The following is a 19,507-nucleotide window of genomic DNA, read 5'->3' as shown; positions in this document are numbered from 1 at the left end:
AACAGTACAATACTAATAGGAGGAATGAAATCGCTCATCTACAGATTTGAACACACCTATTAACATTACTAAAAGGCTATGATTTACTCTTTTACTTAACAGTACCAGGAAAATGTTATGAATACAGAATTACACTTCCTTGAACACACACATATTGAATTATTATCCACATACCTTTTACATTTGTCTGACAGTGAAGGCTGGTTAAGTACCTGCACGCTATCTTGCTCCTTTGCAAATTCAACAACTAATGTGTGCCCTAAAAGTTTCAGCTGATGCAGTCTTGACAAAGCCTTCAAATTATTATAACAGAGAAAGGAAAGAAACAGAAGAGGAAAAATATCAGATTGTTTCAAAGCAAGACTTCAAATTTTAAATCTGAACATAGCCGTGGGACTGCAGCCTCAACAACACTTATTACACACACTAGTAAATCTCTGATTTCAAGAAAAAAATGCCTCACTTACGAACTACACACATGGTGCAGTCTACCAGTACTATCTCAGAATCTGTAAATTGCAAATTGCCTAGTTGTTACATGGTGAAGCTCTAGTTCTCTGCAAGTCTTGATAGTCTACCAGCAACAGACACAAAGCAACCTAAATTCACCACTGTTTATCTCACAAAATCTTTGCGCCTTCTTTCAATATTATTTTATAGCATGACTTAATAAACGATCTAGAATATAAGAGTGGCATTCAGGGCAGAGGCTTTTCACCAGTCATTTTTAAAAGGCATCACTAGTAATATCAGTTTACATGCATGTCTTCCATTAACATGACATTTTTCTTACTATTATTGAGGCTGGCACACAAGGCAGCTTCGAATTGTTTACTTCACTATGTCTAAATTTTGTCACATACCCAATTGCGCACGAGACAAGCAACTTAGGTTTGTTTTACAGCCTATACAAGAATGCACAAGCATCCTAGACAAAACACCATCAGCATCATCTCAAGTGACTTTGCGTTGCTCTAAGTCACAGGTCGGACCAGATGACTTTCAAAGACCCAACACATCTTTCCTATGACTATGCAAGTGGGGTTTTTTTGCAAATCCTTCTCCTAGTGGTTTAACCCTGCAAGCAGCTAAACACCATGAAGCCTTTTGCTCACAGCTTTCTCCCAGTACCCTAACCCTAGGGTACCAGTAACCTCTCTCCCAGTGATATGGGGGAGAGTAAGAAAAAAAAGTTACCACTCACAGGTTGAGATAAGAACTATTTACAAAGATGGAAGAGAGAAATAATGGTAGTCATAGACATAGGTAAATAGAAAGTTTATACATATGTGTATTTGCAAACCAATTGATGTGCAAGCAATCGCTCACCACCTGCTGACCAATGCCTGTCTGGCCAACTCCCCTCCATTTTTCAAGGTTTTTTTTTCTGCACGATGCCATACACTATGAAATATTCTTTGGCCAGTTTATGTCAGCTGTCCTGGTTCCGTCCCCTCCCAGCTCCTCGTGCTCCCCAGACCCCATGCTGGCAGGACAATATGAGAACCTGAAACATCCTTGGTTCTGTACACCGCTGTTTAATAACAACCAAAACATCTCTGTGTTATCAACATAGGTTTTCTCCTAAAGCCAAAACACAGCATCATATCAGACACCAGGAAGGAAGTCAGTTCTGTCCCAGGTAAAAACAGGATGCTCCTGAAACAGTAATATTTTACGCTGCTCCACACGAGATCACATGTAAAACGTTATGGAACAAATAGCAATACAGAGAAGTCCTTTGCTAAAACAGTAACAAATTTGAATACAAACCTTTACAGCAGCATTTTCACTAGGAAAAGTAGCAAAAGCAGTATGTTTCTGGAAAACAAACAAAATGCCGCACTGAGTTCAAATCAAAGGTAAGAAAAGGTAAGAAAAAGGTAAGAAAGGTAAGAAAATTTCCAGTTATCACTCTTCTAACTGCAAAGCGTGGCAAAGGCTTAGGGAACGTTCTTTGTAACAAATCAGAATAAGAAGTTTCTGCATTACAGGGGAGTGAAGACCATTAAAGGCTGCCTCCTAGTCAAACGACTCTATGATTCTAAGAGGCAGAGCTGCGGAGCGGATCTCTGCCCCCCACAGCGAGCACCCCACGCTGCCCCGCTCCTTTTTCCAAAGGACGGCCCAGGCCAAAGCCCTCCGGGCCGCACCGAACCACGAAGGAATCGGCCAGGGCCTCCTCACGCCCGCGCCCTCACCAGCCGCCCGTGGTCCGACAGGACGCGCACGGCCACTGCCCCGAAGTGCTGCAGCAGGTCCTCCTTCTCCGCCGCAGTCAGCTCGGCGGGCAGGTGCCGCACCAGAAGCGTCCGCCCACGCCGTCGCGCCACGCCGGGGTGACACTGCCCCGCGCCCAGCGCCGCGCCACCCGCCCGCTCCTCCTCGCTGCCCGACGCCGCCATCGCAGCGCGAGGCCGGAAGCGGCGGCACTCCCACAAGTCGCGCGAGAGCAGAGGCTGCCTCCCGCACCTCGGCGGGCGGGCTGTTGGCGTGAGACGCCTCAGCCATTGGGGTGGAGTCGGGGCGCGTTTGGGCGGGAAGCGGCTGCGGCTGTGCGGCTGGCGGCGCCTGCTCTGTGTGACTGGCCGGTGGCCTGCTCGGCCCCTGTGCCACTAGGGAGAAAAAACTGGGGAAATGCAGCGTTTGGAAATACATCAAGTAGCGAAGCAAAAATTTAGCAGCGATTTCTTAAAGGATCAGCTGCTGCATTTTTGTTGATCCCGTTCACATAGGCTAGGAAACATCTGTGAATTCGAAGACAAGTGGAAAAATTGGCACAGAGGAAAATACTACAGTGTACTTTCCCTATGACACTAGCAATACCGTGTGTTCTGATGTTGAAATTTTAACACCGACCAGCTTTGTGAACTGTGGCCTATTGTTTCATAAATTCAGGAGACTCAAATGTTGGCCACAGTTACTTGCAGCAGGTAGGAGCCTTGGCATTGCAAAAGCTAATCAGCGGCAGCTTTGTTGCTCTGTTCTGTGTAAATTAGACCTTTAGGTGCACTCCTGGGTAAGGAGACAGAAGGACATTTTATGCAGATGTGCATTTTTTAGCAAAGCAAATCTTTCACTTCCATTTGTAGCTCTCTAATGCACTCCCGTCCTTCACCTGTAGATCACTCACCAGGCTGTGAAATGATTACATAATTCAAAATACATTTTTTTTTTTTTCTCAGAACTGAGAAATGTGATTGAGCTCTAGTCAAGGGAGGGGAAAAAAAAAAAAGTGTTTTCCAGTGACACTGAACACTAAAAGTGGCAAGAAAAATGTAAAAATGTCACTAAAATTTTGTAAAAAGTTTTTAAAAAATCAAGAAAATAAGTTTTGCAAAATTTCCTGATATTTTGGACACCATTCATTCATTACTGACGCCATAAAGTTGTCTATTAATGACAAATCAGCAGTGGCTGGAGGCAGATGCCATTGTCCTATGTAGTGAAAGTCCAACTCAGCCTGTCAGTTACAGTTGTTTATGAAGCCAACAAATGTCAGTGACAGGTAGAATGATAAAAATGCAGGACTCCACTAGAAATGCTGTAGTAGTTTGCTTTTAAATGGTATGAGTTAATGGGCTCCCAATTCCTTGGAAAGCACATATTTGCATCCTCCACTTATTTGCATCCTCAAGTAAAAAAAAAAATAAAATAAAATAATGAAAGCAGAAATGTTGTTTATTGGAGCACTAAGACGTATAAAGGTGCTTTTAGATATTTATCCTAGTGAAATAAGTCCAGAACAATTTTTAAATGCTCAGTAATAGTTTAATAGTTGCACTGTGGGATTTCAGGACTCTACTGTTTTCAATATTGGTTGTCTTTGTTTGTTTGTTTGTTTGTTTGTTTGTTTGTTGTTTCTTTGTTTGTTTTTTTAATGCCTCTAGGTATTTTTTATGTCTCCAGAAGAAGAAGAAAACATATTCCAGTTGACTGGATATGAGCAAGCAAAGTGAGAAGGCAAGTGGCTGTGTTAGCATGGCGCTAAGCTCAAGGTAGTGTGCCTTATCTTTCCTTGACTACAAAACAGTGTATGCCCAAATACATAAAGACTCTCCAAGAGCAATCTATCATCCTGGAACTCCTATACAGCCAGGATTGGGAGGGCCAGTTTTAAATGACTCCAAAACCAGTTTGCACAATGCACAGACTAAATGACCACGCAAATTGAGGACATGTCCTTTCAGGAACAAAATTGCATGTTAGAGTTGGCACTAGAGAAAAAATATGTGTTGTATTTACTGGATCTTCTGGGTTTGTTTTTGCCATTCACTGACAAGATAAGGCTTCAGATTACAAAAGCAGTGCGATCTTAATTCAAGTTCTGTTCCTCCCAAAAACAGTCACTATTACTTCTAATACAATTTGAGAGGCTGAAAAGGCTTTAAAAAGAGAGACAGAAAAGACTTAAAAAAATAAAAATAAAACCAAACCAAACAGTCTCTGCACTTAAGGAAAGAAAAATGTTTCCTTCAGTTTCTTATTTAAACTATACGATTGCTTTTGTTTTTTCTGCATTCAGTGAAAAACAAAAACATGAAAGACTTGATACTCTATACATATTCTATACCTTATTTAGACTCCAACAATTGGAGTTCCATTATCAGAATAAGGAAAGAGCTGTCTCTGCACACCAAGCACCCTCAGCTGCAAGTTATTGTCATTATTTTTAAGAGAAACTGTCTACAAGCTGTATGACACCACAAGATCTGACCAGAACAAACTGGAGGTTTGGACAGAGGGGAGCCTTATGAGGTTAAAAAATGGCAAATGTGGAGTTCTACTCCTGGGAAGAACTAACCAAATGCGCTGGTGTAAGTTAGTGCCTCACCAAGTGGAAAGGGGCTCTGCAGAGAAGGACCTAGGCATCCTGGTGGACAACAAGTTGATGGTGAGTCAGCAGTGTACCCTTGTGGCCTAGAAAGTTGATGATATCCCAGGGCACATTAAAAAGAGCATGGTCAACACACTGAGGGAGGTGATCTCCCCCTCTAGTCTGCCCTGGAGAGGCCACGTCTGGGGTGCTGTGTTCAGTTCTGAGCTCTCCAGTTCAAGAAAGACAGGGAATTTCTAGAGAAAGTTGTGGAGTCCCCTTCTTTAGAGATATTCAAAATCTGCCTAGATGCCTTCCTAAGAACCTGTTTTACCAGAGGATTGGGCCAGGTGATTTCTAGAGCTCCCTTGCAATCACTATGATTCTGTGATTCTGTGATCTGGAAACTGCAATCTGTAATTTCTGCTTTCTCTCCCTTCTTCCTTGTGTAATATCTATAGTTATGCCAGAAACAGCTATAGGCAACAACAACAACAATAGTTGGTTGAGAGCTGATTTTCTTTGTTTTCCCTCAGAAAGAAGAAAGCATTATAAGCAAGTGGCTTTTAGAAAGACAAAACTAACAAAAATGCCATTTTATTTCTCCAGAGTTGCTAATTTGGTACTTTCCAGGATTCATTAGTTTACTCTCAAGCTGCTGTATTTTTGTTTGTTTTTTTTGTTTTAATTCATATATTTTCTGCCTTATTTGAAAAGTCCTCAGAAGTCACACATTTCATAAAAGACTGTCTAGTATAGGACATTCTTACCCGTGATTCAGAGCTAATTTAGCATGGAGAATTTAGTGACATCATTGTTCTGACCTCAGTGTTAAGTGTATATTAATTTTAATATTTCTATGCCAAGTGTTTGAGACAAGAATTAAAGCATTAAAAGTGATACATAATAAATTTCATTACATCCCAATTGTGTGTGGATATGTAGTTTTCTCAGTATATGAAAAACTTTGACCTGTTATGCTGTTAGCCATTGCCACTGCTGAAATGCAGCACCCACTGCCTCACCGTGCTGACAATTCACTGCCTCACCATGCTGACAATCCACTGCTTGGTCTCCATAAATGTTCAGCAAATGTCAATGAATGTCTGTAGGTGTGAATTTTTCCACCTTGAGCAATTCAGTGACACACCTTTCCTTTATATGCACTTCCATGTCAGACACCATTTTGTCAGACCACCTCTACTGACATCTGTCATATGGCAACAAAACATAACAAAACTTTGGTGGGAAAGTTCATCCTCTAATTCCATACCACCAAGATCCATCTCTGATATAATGGGCCAACGTAATAAAATGGGAAGTGTCCTCATGTCTGTGATGATTTTGTTGTTTCTGTGATTGCATCCTCAAAGCACAACTTCTTAGTTTGTGGGTTTTGATGCAGAGTAGATACTGCCTATTGGCTGAAGATGAGCAGAACTGCTTTACAGGAAAATAAACCTTATAGTTGTCTAGCATGCCTTCATCACAAGTAGAAATCTGTGTAGCAAACCATATCTAAAGTTAGAGTGCTTGACTTTATTCTTTGAATGAATGTCAAAGAGGCTAATACAAAGTTCAAATTTCTAAGTACAGACTAGATTTTAGGACTCAAACTCCAGATGGAATGGTTAATTTTTAACTGTACACAGTGACTTTCAGAACTATAAAATCTGCAGCCAGAAATACTGTTTGACTGGTTTTCTTTCTGAGTGAAGCTTATTTTTATTTTTCTTTATAGTTTCAAACTATAGATTACAAATCCCTACTGTGTAGCATACCAGTATCTACATAGCTTCTACTCCATTTATATTTTGCATAAAATTACAGATGAGTGAAAAGGTTAATAATTACTCCATACAACTCATTGATTTCAGGGCTTCTGCTATCTTACAAGGCCTGTGTTCCTGCATTACATCAGAGTGAACAATCTTTGCTCTATATAGAATAAGTGCTTTTTGCTGCAGTTTACATCAAATCTATTTTTCAATTCAAAATTAAATTATTAGCCAACTGATAAGAAAAATTGCTGTTACATCTAAGCAGGCTACAACAAAGCACCCAGCAATCCAGATAAATTCAAAGTATGTCTGACATGCCTCAGTGCCGAGGCTTTACAAACAATGAAAGTCTATGTCTTGTTATTAGCAAGAACAGTATTGGATTTAATGGGCTACATCCTACATGGAAGAAGTACGTGGTATTACATATAACTCAAAATCAGTTCCCGAAAAGATAATTTTTCCATCTAATTGCCTGTGAGCTAGACAAGGCTGGCAAGATATTTGTTAAGAGTTTTAATAATTAAAACACTTTTCCTAAGGCAACTAAGGAAAAAAAGAAAGCCACAAGAACAGCTTTGGTACACCAGTGACAAAACTGCTGGGGGAAAAATTGATTTTCATGGTAGGAATCCTGTAATTTCCTTCACATTAAGATGAATAATGTAATGTCAAAAAGGAGCCTTAGAAATTAAAAGTTAATAGAAGGACAAGAACACCACTGTTAAGATAAACATATTTCTGGTAGTAATAGCTATTAAGAGCTGCAGAAGATTCAGTCATGGGCAAGAGCTGTATTTTGTTAGATATTGTTTACACATTCATATAACATCAGAGGCCACAATGACTGCTACATGTCATTTAACTTAACTTGTATGTTATGTAGATGATTTTATTTCCATTCCAAGTATATCTGAGTACAGTTAGAGTGAATAGGAGGCCCTCATACCTTCTCTATTTGCATGCTCTATTAAATTACATCGCTGTGAAAAGGAAATGAGAAAGTAGATTCTGAAGAAAAAAACAAAAGAGAAAAGAAAGAAGTAGGGTAATCTCTTTCCTGAAATGTAAGTAGCTTTTAGTTTTTTCTGTTTGAACAAAGTACCAAAACAATGGATAAATTCTGCTTTTGATATTTGACCACTAGATGTTGCTGTAACTTAATTGCAGATGATGCTGTTCTGCTAAATCTTTGTTGCTCTCATTTTGTAGAACCCTGCAACATCTTTTATAAATAAAGTCAGTTTTCTTTCTTGATCTGGAATATACTGTAGTTGCACCTTAAATAGACCAGTTATATTCTATACAAATCCACAGAGATCACATCTCCTTAGCAGAGTTCTGAGTGCAGTGGTTTGATCTGCTCTTAGCTTTCTTAGCTAAGAGCTCCATTAGACTTTCCAAGATGGCACAATTTCACTGATATCTTCTCAAAGTGGTCTCAAAATAAGTGTTTTTTTCATGAGAAACATTTTTGACTATTCGTCATTTTCATCGAGTCCTACAAATGTTTGATTTCTTCATTAATTCCTCCATCTTGTGACAAATGTTAACAGCAACAAAGTTAAATTGGTAGCATGCAAAGCATAATTATTCAACCAGTTGTTCCATGTACAGGAATGTTAGAGGCACATCTCCATTCATTGGATGTCCGTGTGAAAAACAATATGGGAATCAAATCAGGTTTTGCAATTCACACTGTAAGTTATGACAGCACCGGTTCAAGCATAAGAGAAGCTAAACTAGCTTGATTATCAGCTTTCCAGACATGCATGTGATATACACCTGGCAGTCAGATCTGAATCCTACTTTCAATATGTAAGCAAGAAAATTATGTTCTTTGAGAGAAGTTTACATAAAGTTTATCTTGCCCTCACTGAAAGAGTTTGCTAGCCATGCTGGGATCCAACAAATAAAAGGAATAAAAAAATAAAAGGAGTAGTCACTAGAAGTTAGATTCTTCCCAGTAAAGAATATCTAGACAAGTTCTTGTGTATCTCTGCTTCATATAAGACAATATAACAGACTGAACTTCACTCTAGGTTCTCTTTTTTGTTCTCTAAATAGGGTTTCTATTTAGTGTTTTGAATCTACTGAATAAGAACATGATTCTTCTGGAAGGCTTTCAAGTGCACAGTCACTCTCATAAATCCATCTATTTTTTCTGGCAAAAAATAAAAGCAAATAATTTGCACGGCAAATTATTTTTGTTTATATGATGATATTTAAGTATTTTCCCTTCAAGACAAACTTTTTTGCACATTAAGTGCTGTGGAAGGAAATAAAGCATTTGATACATTTACAATAACATTTTTTGTAGCATAACTTTGATGAAATTCACACAGCAAAGCATTACAGTGTCTTCATCTGAATGCTTTCAGAATGATCTGGCAGAAGTTTAAGTGAAAAAAACATACAGATTTTCCTTTCAGTTCATGCTTCTCTTTCTAGACCTTTCTCCCCTGTGAGGTTAATATTTCTTAAATTAGGCTACCTTAGGCCAAGAACATTCCATTCAGTTTCACTGAATAGTAGCTTTTAGTTTTACACCTTGGTTGCTCTCTTTGCCAAAGCTTCTACGTGCGTGGTGGTGAGCACTACCTCAAACAAGGCACTTCCAGCACAAACTGTAATCATGTTAGCTTATTAATTACTGGCTGGATGAAGATCTAAATACTCAGTATAGCTCAGACCTAAAATCCACAGGGCAAACCACAATTTAAATCTTACTAGACATTGAAGGAGAGTGTGTTCATGGCACACAACACAACCTTGTTTAAAGAACTCCTGGAATTTCCTACACCTGGCTCCTTAATTTAGGATGAAGAATGGGCATACTGCCTTTATGACTGAATTATACTTCCTGTCTACTGTGGGGAGTCAGAAGGAAACAGAAGCAGTGGAACAAAAGGGAACTAGGCACTGCTGAGCACAGTCTTGGGACCACAGTGATGGACAAGGGGACCATAGTAATCACAAGGGGAAAAATAGTCATTTTGAGGATCTGAATTTGAAAAGATTTGGAGCAGTGAAGATGTATACTGTGCTTTTGTTCCTTGTACAGTGAAGAAAAAGGATTTTGACTGAAATACCTAGCATTTTCACTGTCTCTACCTAATCAAATGGAATAACGTGACTATGTGTTTGGCAAAACAGAAACATACAACAATAAAGTCATAAGCACTGGGAAAAAAATTTTCTTCATAAGATGGCTGCCACTGTGACAAGAATGATGTGCTGAAGCTTCTTTAGTGCTCAGAGCTGCTACTTTTGATAGCTTTGCTAAGGTAAAGCCCCGCATTTTCCAAATACGGTCAGAGTCCATCATTTTTTTGTTTACAGATCATTTCACCAGTGTGGAAGATAAACCACTGTATTTGGCAAACAAATTGTGATTTACACTTTGCATAAGGTTCAGTTAGTGGAAGAAGCTTTTTGTCAGCGCTGAAATTACTTCTGTCAAACACTACCTTTACTGCAGATCAGTCTTTCAGCTCATTACTTATTCCATTGTCTCAACCCCAAAGAAAATGTTGGCATTCTCCTTTCTGTCCCTTTACCATCATGCCACTAAAATAATAAGGGTTATATATAAAATTTCATAGGTAGAGCTTAGAGTTCTTACATCTAATGCTATCTAGAAGATAGTTTAGTGAGCTCAGATGTCATTAAGAGTTTATGCTAAGCTATTTCTTATAATTCTTGAGATCCTTCTCTCACTTTTCACTTCCATAAAATGATTCTGATACATCTTGTGATAAAGTCATATTTATTGATTGAGGGACAGATCAAGTAATGAAATTTGGCTTTTGTGAGCATAGCACGCAGTAGTTCTACTGAAGTTACTGAATAGAGATTTCCCAGTGAAAAACAAGGGAGAACCAGATCTATGAGATCCTGAGAATAAGGATGTGAAAGGAAGAGCCAGCATAACAAGAATTAAGAGAGAAAACCTAGCAAGAAAAAAATAGATAAAACTTTAAGAAGGATTATTTGTCACTGCATAATGAGAATGCATATCCAAGCCTACAGACAAGCTCTACAGAAGTAAGCATAAGAGGGCAGCACAGACTAGCTGTTGCCTGAGGGGACTGAGGAGATGTAAATAGTGCAGAACAAAACCAACATCACTAGCTAGGGCCCTGAGCAAGGTCAGAAGGGCATTTACAGAGATGGTGGCTATCCAACACGAAGTCTAGACCACAGGACACAATTACTGGGATGAAGTAGGTCTACAATTAAGGAAGAGAGTCAATCCAAAGGACAAATCCAAGTCCAGTTGCTGCCATGCACATCCACATTAACATGACGCTCTAAGGTCAAGCCAGGAAGTCTGTAGGTCACAACCTGAAACAAGGAGCTCCATGACTTAACATGTATATAGCAAGTTCTAATACTAGATACTATACTAAATACTGTATGAAACTAAATACTATATGAAACAAGTATAGCAAGTACTAATAGTAAAAGGCACTCCTCCTGCAGGGTCATGAGGACCCATAGAGGCTGGGATCTGAGTTTAGACAGTGTCCCTGGGTCCACGTGCAAGGGATATGAGTGGAGGCCTGAGCTGAGGCTGGTAAGGGCCTTTAAAGCCTCGTTAGTGCCATCAGGGCTGTCTTTCTCTAAAGAGAGTGTGATGAGAGTACGAGAAGCTGTAATTCAGTCCAATAACAGAAGAGTTAGTTGAAAATAGAGAGTATTATTGACAATGTACTGCTGCATGGATGCCTTCTACATGTCATCTCATGAGTTTCATGTCAATGCAGTACAAGTGTCATGCATGAAGTTTGGAAAGAAATTCTATCAAGGGAAAATTTCACAGAATGCTATAAATTGTTGGGGTTTGTTTACTCATTCATTTCTTTTTTTTTTTTTTTTTTTCTCCAATGAGCTTTGTCAAAATATTGTCAAAGAGGGAAGTGGAAGAGGAATGTTAAAGGAAGGAAGTTCTTTTATTTAGTTTTTGTGTGAATTGCTCTGATGGAATATTTATTTCATTTCTGTATTCTACTAAAAATTTTTATCTACTTTTTTTTTAGATTTTTCATGTACACGGTTGTAAGATAGCTTATTGCCCTAAAACTGCATAGGCTGGGTCTGATTTTTCTGGTTTCTTAGTTTGTTTTGGCCACTTTCACATTTAAATGTACTATGGAACATGGTTTATGGGGAAATGTTATTTGTAAGTGGATGGTTTGACTGGGTGATCTTTTCCAACTATGTCTTTTCTCACTGTGGTTGTTGTATGATTCCTTACATTACTCACTGAGACATAGTTAATCCTATTTTTTAAATAACATTTTCTTGTTTTCTTGGATCTTTCTCATAGTAAATCTACTCTTTATTAAATAGCCTTACTTTGTGATTTAAGACACAGATTATTAGTTTTTTTTAAGTGCCAAACTGTTAAGTAAAAAGTGACATGGTTGGTACTTACAATGATCACTGGGGAATCGCTGCATGTTACTAACTTCTTCAAGCTTCTCAGTATATTTGTGTATTCATTCAAAGACAATTACCAATGCTATACGTGGAAATCAGTTAGACTTCGAAATGAAAGGTTTTGGCAGCTGTTAATCCTCTTTCATTTCTGCAGTGATTAGAAATATATTATACCCATCTTTGAGGCACATTTTGAGCCTGTGTCTGTAACTCTAATCTCATTCATTCTGAGATATATGTGGATCTTTTAATGTAGTAAAACACATGTTGCCTTTACATTCTTACATGCATTACTGGACTGTACACGTAAATGCAAGGGTAGCAGAACCGAGGAGTGGTTTGTACTGCATAATAGTAGACTGACTTCAGTTTTGCAGAATGGTCACGTCATCTGCATGAACCGAAGAGGCACTGGGCAGGCAGATTTGAAAAGATGTTTTTTGCACAAGTCATCATTTTTTTTAGAAGATGATGTTTTCTACTTGAGTGCACAAATCAAGATTCTCAAGGATACTTGAAATGAACTAGTCCAAGAAAGCTGCAATTTACAGTAGGGAAATGCAGAACCAGTGTTATTTGGTTATAAAGTATGTTTATACTTGAATGCCATACAAGTAACTCTTTTGCCACTTAATGCTAATAGTCTCAAAAATAATATTACCTTCAGTTAATTATGGAATATGTCAGATTTTCTTAAGATTATCATAATTGATATAAAAATAATAATCTGTATTTTAAATTTCAAGGAACACCCATGCTAAGAAAAATTAATTGAAACTGACAGTGTAACAAAGCTCCTGAGTCAAGCTTTTGCTATCAAGAAGTAAACTTTTTTTTCATTTTCTTTCAATTTTATACGACCTTGCAACATCAAAGATAAATCTCAATTCAAAAACTCTGTAACACCATCAGGAAAACATGCTCTACTTCCAAACTGACTTTGATATACAAAATCTGAAATGACCTTGACATTTGTAAATCACTTAAAAGGTACCATCTACCCCATCTACCCTCAGGATATGAAAATCCACTTTACAATTACTATTTTTTTTTAACATTAGACGCTACTATCCATGTACTACTCTAGCCAATTTAAAATTAATATGGTGTTCAACAATGCTTCAGAACATCCTAAAAAATCAAGCACGTACCAGACGTCATTGAAATGAAGTAATGAGTGACTGAAACAGCCCCAAAGTGGAAGTTTTAGTCATTTGTTTTGTGTCTTCCATGATCACCTTACAAGCATATCATGGAAAGCTATATACTTCATTCCTTACTCAGCCAATATTGTCACTGAAGTTGTATAATGCTAGTGGGTTGGACCTGTAATATATAAATCTAGAGCACATTCATTTCTTAATGATTTTTGAGCCTCTGTGGTAATTCTAATCTGAGTTCTTCATAAGGGAAAAGAATGTGTGAAGTCATGACACAACCACCTCCCTTATATCATCACCCAGGCATGGCCTGTCTTTCTGGTTTTCTAGGACCTACAGAATGACACAAAACCCAGATGGTCTCCTCTGGGAAGGTAGAAGGCATAGCCTCCATCTGAATCCTAGAAAGCAGATTGTTTCACTTTACACAAGGATACACAAGGATAAACTGTGAAACTGGTACCCTGTCTAGAGTGTTCTAGCCTCAATATAAAGGCAGATTAAGCATACTAAAGTTTTTTGATTAAAAGCAGTTTAGCAGCTACTGTAATTCAAAAATGTCATTAAATGATTTCAAACCTGAAAAAGGACTAAGGTCAATTTAGAACTAAAAAGTGTTGAAAGTGCTAAGACGTTTTCCCTAAGGTGCCCAGCTGAGATCCAGCACAGCTAGCTTTTGTAGCTAGGAAAGCACTGCAGTACAATGCACAGCTTCAAACCGGCATGCTACTCATAGAAAAAGGTTACACCTTTTGGAGTCGTGTTATAGCAGTACTCTAATAAATGCTTTTGTGAGCAGTCATAGGAGGCTGAAATAAACTATACTGTGCACAGAATAACTAAAAACTGGTATCAGAATCCTCCTTGGAAATCACTTGCAGCCCATCTTTTCCATATTTAATTTTTTTTTAAACGTTTAAAATGAATAATATGAAATATTCTAGGGAATAGTGACAGACTGCTAGAAGAAAAAGAGAGATTTCATATACAATCCAAAGCAAAGGAAATGTTATATCAAGAAGTACATCCAGATTTCTAATGTTGAAAGTTCCAGTGTAATACCTAGAAGTACTGTAGCACAGTTCGGATGATTGTCTGGCAGACTGGCAAGAAAGAGTTACAGTGTGATTATCAGCTTAAGCTAACTAATGCTGCTGTCAGAAGTGATGTTCCCTCCACTCAAGGCCACATGTTCTTCCCTGGTCTGGCAGACTGTTGATTTGGTTGTACTGTTAGATGTTTCTGCTTGCTAATCTGACTGAAAGCTATCCTGATAGTAAAGGAGTTATTAGCTGTAGGCACATGCCTGAAATGCCTCTGCTGCTAAATGAGCTTCTCAGTGCCAGTGAAGACCTAAACACTCCTCCCGAGGATAGTGCAGACAACATCTAAGTTAGGAGCTTTTCTTTACCTTGACTTTAGGAAATGTAACATTAGACTTTGTGAATCATCCCTCAAACAGCCAACTGTGAACATTAATATTTTGATTTTGAATATAGTAAGTGACTAAGTGAGGTGGCTACATGTTAAAAAGCAGAAAGAGCTGTTTTAAGATAAAGTTACCTTATGCTGATGTCATTTGGTCCTTGGTAGTTGTTTCAGTTTTCCACTGAAGTTGAATAGACAAGTTATTTGCTCTTCTCATGCAGTGAATTTCTGATTCCATTCATGAAGAAGGGCAGTTCGTTACCTATGGAGTATTAATTGATAGAAATAACAAGTCACTGAGTATCAAAACTCAAAAGGGCTTGAATGGCTATTTGAGAAATAATAGAGTAACTATAGGCTGGCATCTAGAGCATGTGAAATAAGGTGGTTTTTTTGTTTGTTTTTTTGTTTTCCAATTCATAAGTCTTATACAATCCTTTTCAGCTTATTTTGAGTGGATATCATTATATGGTATTTTTGAGGTGGGTTTTTTTTTTTCTTTTTATATTTTGTAGCAAACTAAAATCTCTCTAATATTTTGACCAAAAGTTCACAATAAACTTTCTTTTATCTTTGAGTAGGCTTTCAGAATGCCAAACTTAAAGTTGCCATGATATTTTTAAGATTAAGTTTTCTATTCTTAGTATGTAAACCTTTTTTCTTGTATTTTCTTAAATATAAATAAAGGCCATATTGCTGCATGCTGAATCAACAATAAATATTTCCTGTGAATTCAATTTCATTTCCAAAGTTGCTGACCGGGCTTCTATGTGTGATTGTATCAGATGACCATCTGGGAGACATCTGTTAAACTTTAATGTCTCCCAGACGGTGAAGATGTCCTGCAGTCCGAAGTAAAAAGCTGAGATAACCTTCCACTTCTCTACAAGTGTTCTTTAATGAACGGCAAACAATAAATAATAAAAACCGATCAAATTGTTGCTGGAATTCTGTGGATAAGACCCACTTATGAACTTGGCAGTCTTGTACTTGACCATGACACATACTTGTTCATTGATTTTGTTCTATATCTATCTAAAGGACAGTATGTCATTCATCTTAGAGAAACTGAAAAGTTTAATTTAGTTGTGAACTTACTTCTCTTGTTGTTTTCAGCTACCCTAGTAGGCTTTAAGGGATTACTAGTGCTTCAGAAAATAACCATATAGCCTTTACTAGATATATTATTAATATAATATAGCCATATTTTTACAAGCTGTATTAATTTCAGTTAAAAAAATATTCTCTCAGAGCAATGCATACACAACATAAGCAAAAAAAAACCTCAAAACAACAACAACAACAACAACAACAAACAAACAAAAACAAAAAAAAACCAAAACCAACAAACTTCACTGGACATGGAGTCTCCATACCCATAACTGTTAACTTTCAGAAAACTATGCAAGTAAGGAAGAGTCTGTGTTAGGCATAATTTTACTTCATGCCAACCCCCTCTATACTATAGATATATTCATGCCCTCCCATTAAGAATCCACTCATTTGGCTTTATTCTAGCATTATTTAAAACAAACAAACAAATAAAAAAACAATAGAGAAAGCTCACTACACTGTGAACATTGTCAGGCTTAGAATAATTTGCATCTTTTGAATCCAAGCCCCGTACTTCAAATTAAGGTCATTTGTCTTCTTGAGGAGTGTCTTGGTACGGTACTAATAAGACACTGACATTAACTAGTTAGCACTAAGCTTATCTTATTAGTTAATGTGGCACAGTACACATACATTTAAATATTTTACCACTGAAAAAGAATAATATGCAGTGAATATCACTGAACTGGAACAATGCCCTGGTATATTATAGTGTGAAATAAATCTGCCACTGGCACTTAACACCGTTGCTCTGTGAAAAGAAGGAATGACTTGCAGATACAAATGTTACCATCAATGCACAATTTTGGTAAATATAATAAGTTTGCTTGATTTATTAAAGTATAATGAAAATAGTTATATTATTTTGTTTTGTTTTTAATAATTATGTTCCAATATGGTTATGTTTACATAAAAGTAAATCCAAGATTAATTTCTTTCCAGACTTTTTGGTAATCTGTTCTGCTTCTTGATTATGGATACTGTTCAGCTGAAAAGTATAAAGGCAGAAGTGTGAACATGATCATTCCTCAGACATAGCATTGCAATGTCCTGACCACCCTGCAGACTGACTGTGCTGCAGATCTGCTAGGATTTTCTTAATGATCTTGGACAGCTATGCTTTGCATGATCATTAGGTTGTGCTAAGCTGTTCTACTCTACGGTGTCTAGTACAGTCAGTACTTTTGTAATGTAATTTTGAAAACAGTCTCTGTTCCCATTCTTCAACAAAATCATCCTACAGTAATGTCACCAAAACAAACTCTCTAGTAGGCATTTGTCCTGTTTTAATATGCAACTCAATCATCACTGAAATTTGCTGCTTTTGCAGCAAAAATCCAATTAATTCCTATGTTCATTCCACTCAGGAAAAAAGCTGTTTTTCCCTTCTTTTATGCTGAAGGCATCCAGAAATGACAGGATATTATGTGTGTGGACTTGCCTAAACTAACGTCAGATCTAAGAACGAGGGAAGGCATCAGGAAGCAGTTATTTGATTGAAACCAGACATAACAGATACCATTTTCTAAAATGTGGCAGCAGCTAAAAAGTATGCTAAGAAAGTTCTGTCTTGCTGTTGCTTGTCTTTTGCTGGCTGGGTACAGAAAAGCAAGGATCAAATATGTCTCAGTAATCTGAAAACAGCTACTGCAAGTAAAATGTATCCGTCAAATCCGATATAGTTAAAGCCAATTTACACTGGGACAAGTACCTATAAGCAAGTTTGCAGGGAATCAGTGCCTTAGAAGTGCAAGACAAGCACACTTACAACAGGTCCAGTGAGGCTGTGACAGATAAACCTACTAAACGTGAGCAAACGCCATGAGGCAGGTAGCTAAATCTGATGCTATCACTAGTTTATTTCTTTTACATATAACTTAAATATAACTCTGACCTGTAAATTCTATTCATATCTAGCCCATGTATCTTTACCTTCATGACTGGCCTTCTACTCTCTGGCTTGCTTATCCTCCCAGTTTTTGTGTGCAATTCCACTCTGTAAAGTGATGAATTTTTCTTTTAAATATTTATCATTATATCTCTTCAGCATTTGAGCCAACAAATGAGGTAGAAAAGGAAATTAAATTTCTTCTGATTTACTCAAACTTAGTTTAACTGCTAAAAAAATGATACTGCAGAGCACATAAGAGCATACTGTATCCTATTGCAGAAGTGGGAAGACTGGCAAAAACAGTCATTCATGGAATGCCAGAGCATTTCTAATTATTGGAACATGTCACAAACCTGTTTTCCATATTGTGCCAAATTATAGGCAAGCAGAACAGCACACAGTAACAGCTTTGCTGACTTGTCCAAGCCTTGAACAGGGTCATCTGCATTTCTTGGTTCTTAGACTTCTGCTTACACTGTAGTTTCTGGCATTTGTGGTGTCTAATGCAGCAAGGGGTGAAAAGTCCAAAGGAGAGGAGTGCACGGAAAGTGGAGGAGAAGTAGACTAAAGCAGGATAGTTTGATTTTAAGATTCCCCAGTATCTTCCTCAATTGGCAATACCTCTGTGTTCTACTCACTTTAGAATCCTGTATTAGCTTTGTTCGACTTCACTTATTTCTTCAGGTTCATTATTAGTCTGCATCTTATATATTAGTCTGCATGTTATATAATCTTTCATAAGGACATATGCACAAATCACTTTTATGGATGATTCAAGTTCAACTATTCTGATTTCACACATATTCCAAAAGCTGAAAGCTTCTTTTGTTAAAACTGAGCAATAAAGTTTTAAGAGAGAAAAATCAACTTGACATAATGCATTTTAAACATCAGCATACATGCAGTTATCTGAGCAGGTGGCATAAGCATGTTCATCTCTGCCCATTTGTCTTAACAAATAAATAATTATTATTTTCTGTTATGAAGTCTTTCTTTCGTAGAGAAACACAGTGTGTTGTATGTTATAATTTTTATATTTCAACTCCCTCTTAGTAAGGGTCCTATCATGTATGTTTAGTAGCAGCAGAACAATGATTCCTGTTAGGGAAAATGTAATGATGCTCTCATTTTATGCAATTCCACTTAGTAGAGTGAGACTTTGAGAACAATAGAAAATGATTTATTTCTGTCACAATGACAAAGAAGTTAAATTTCTTTACCTAGACTATTTGGACTGACAGGCTGTCAGAACTGGTTCTTCTGTTCCAAAAATGAGAATCTTATCAGCCACAGAATAAGAAAATAAACTTTGGATATTCTGACCTTGAATGACCTCTTTTATATGCTCTGTATGCCTTACCTTTATATGATCTGTATTAGTTTTTAGGTTCAGCTTCAGACAGTTTGACCCTTCTCATATTTTTGCTTCAGAATGATCCCTTAAGTTTTAAAAACCACTGATTTCTCTTTGTTTTCCTATCTATCTGTTGGGCATTTTATCTGCTCAAGGAGATAGTTTAGGTGCACAGAAACCTCATGTGTTCCCATAAGTCCAAAGAGCAAGTTCATAGTCTTTTCTGTGTTCAAGATGTGATTCCGTGTTTGGAGGTAGAACTTCCTACTAATCTAAACCCTTCTATCCAAACAGGACTAGTCTTCCGGTCTTGATTTCAACTTTGGAAGATTTTGCATTAGAAGCTTTAAGAATTGCATTCAACTTTCATTTGCCTTCAGGTGCCTACTAGGCTGAATATTTTGAAACTGCATTGTGTCAAATGCCTAAAGAAAAGATCGATGTGTAATGGAGATGTGATTTCTCAATTAATCCCAAGCAGGCAGGAGATTCGGGTAAAGCTTCACCTGCAAAAGATTG

The 19,507-nt window shown here is 37.5% G+C and overlaps 1 protein-coding gene and 1 long non-coding RNA gene across 4 annotated transcripts in view; one reads left to right on the top strand and one right to left on the bottom strand.

The window, feature by feature from the left end:
- RNPC3 (RNA binding region (RNP1, RRM) containing 3) overlaps positions 1-2,425 on the bottom strand; it is a 152,196-nt gene extending 149,771 nt beyond the window's left edge. For all 3 annotated transcript variants that reach the window (XM_052665613.1, XM_052665611.1, XM_052665612.1), the window contains exons 1-3: positions 2,202-2,425; positions 1,774-1,821; positions 175-293 (exon numbers count right to left, since the gene is read on the bottom strand). In XM_052665613.1, the coding sequence (XP_052521573.1) occupies positions 175-293; positions 1,774-1,821; positions 2,202-2,405 (371 nt within the window). In that variant the 5' untranslated portion in view covers positions 2,406-2,425. The remainder of the gene's footprint in view (positions 1-174; positions 294-1,773; positions 1,822-2,201) is intronic.
- Positions 2,426-2,824: 399 nt separating this feature from the next.
- Positions 2,825-19,368, top strand: LOC128072694 (uncharacterized). Its single transcript, XR_008202406.1, has 3 exons — positions 2,825-2,933; positions 3,891-3,998; positions 19,283-19,368. It is a non-coding gene; the product is annotated as an uncharacterized LOC128072694 (long non-coding RNA).
- The last annotated feature ends 139 nt before the right edge of the window (positions 19,369-19,507 follow it).

The sequence above is a fragment of the Tympanuchus pallidicinctus genome, unplaced genomic scaffold (assembly GCF_026119805.1).
Source record: "Tympanuchus pallidicinctus isolate F22 unplaced genomic scaffold, pur_lepc_1.0 scaffold7, whole genome shotgun sequence".
Classification (NCBI taxonomy): domain Eukaryota; kingdom Metazoa; phylum Chordata; class Aves; order Galliformes; family Phasianidae; genus Tympanuchus; species Tympanuchus pallidicinctus.
This window is presented reverse-complemented; position numbering and strand designations above follow the sequence as displayed.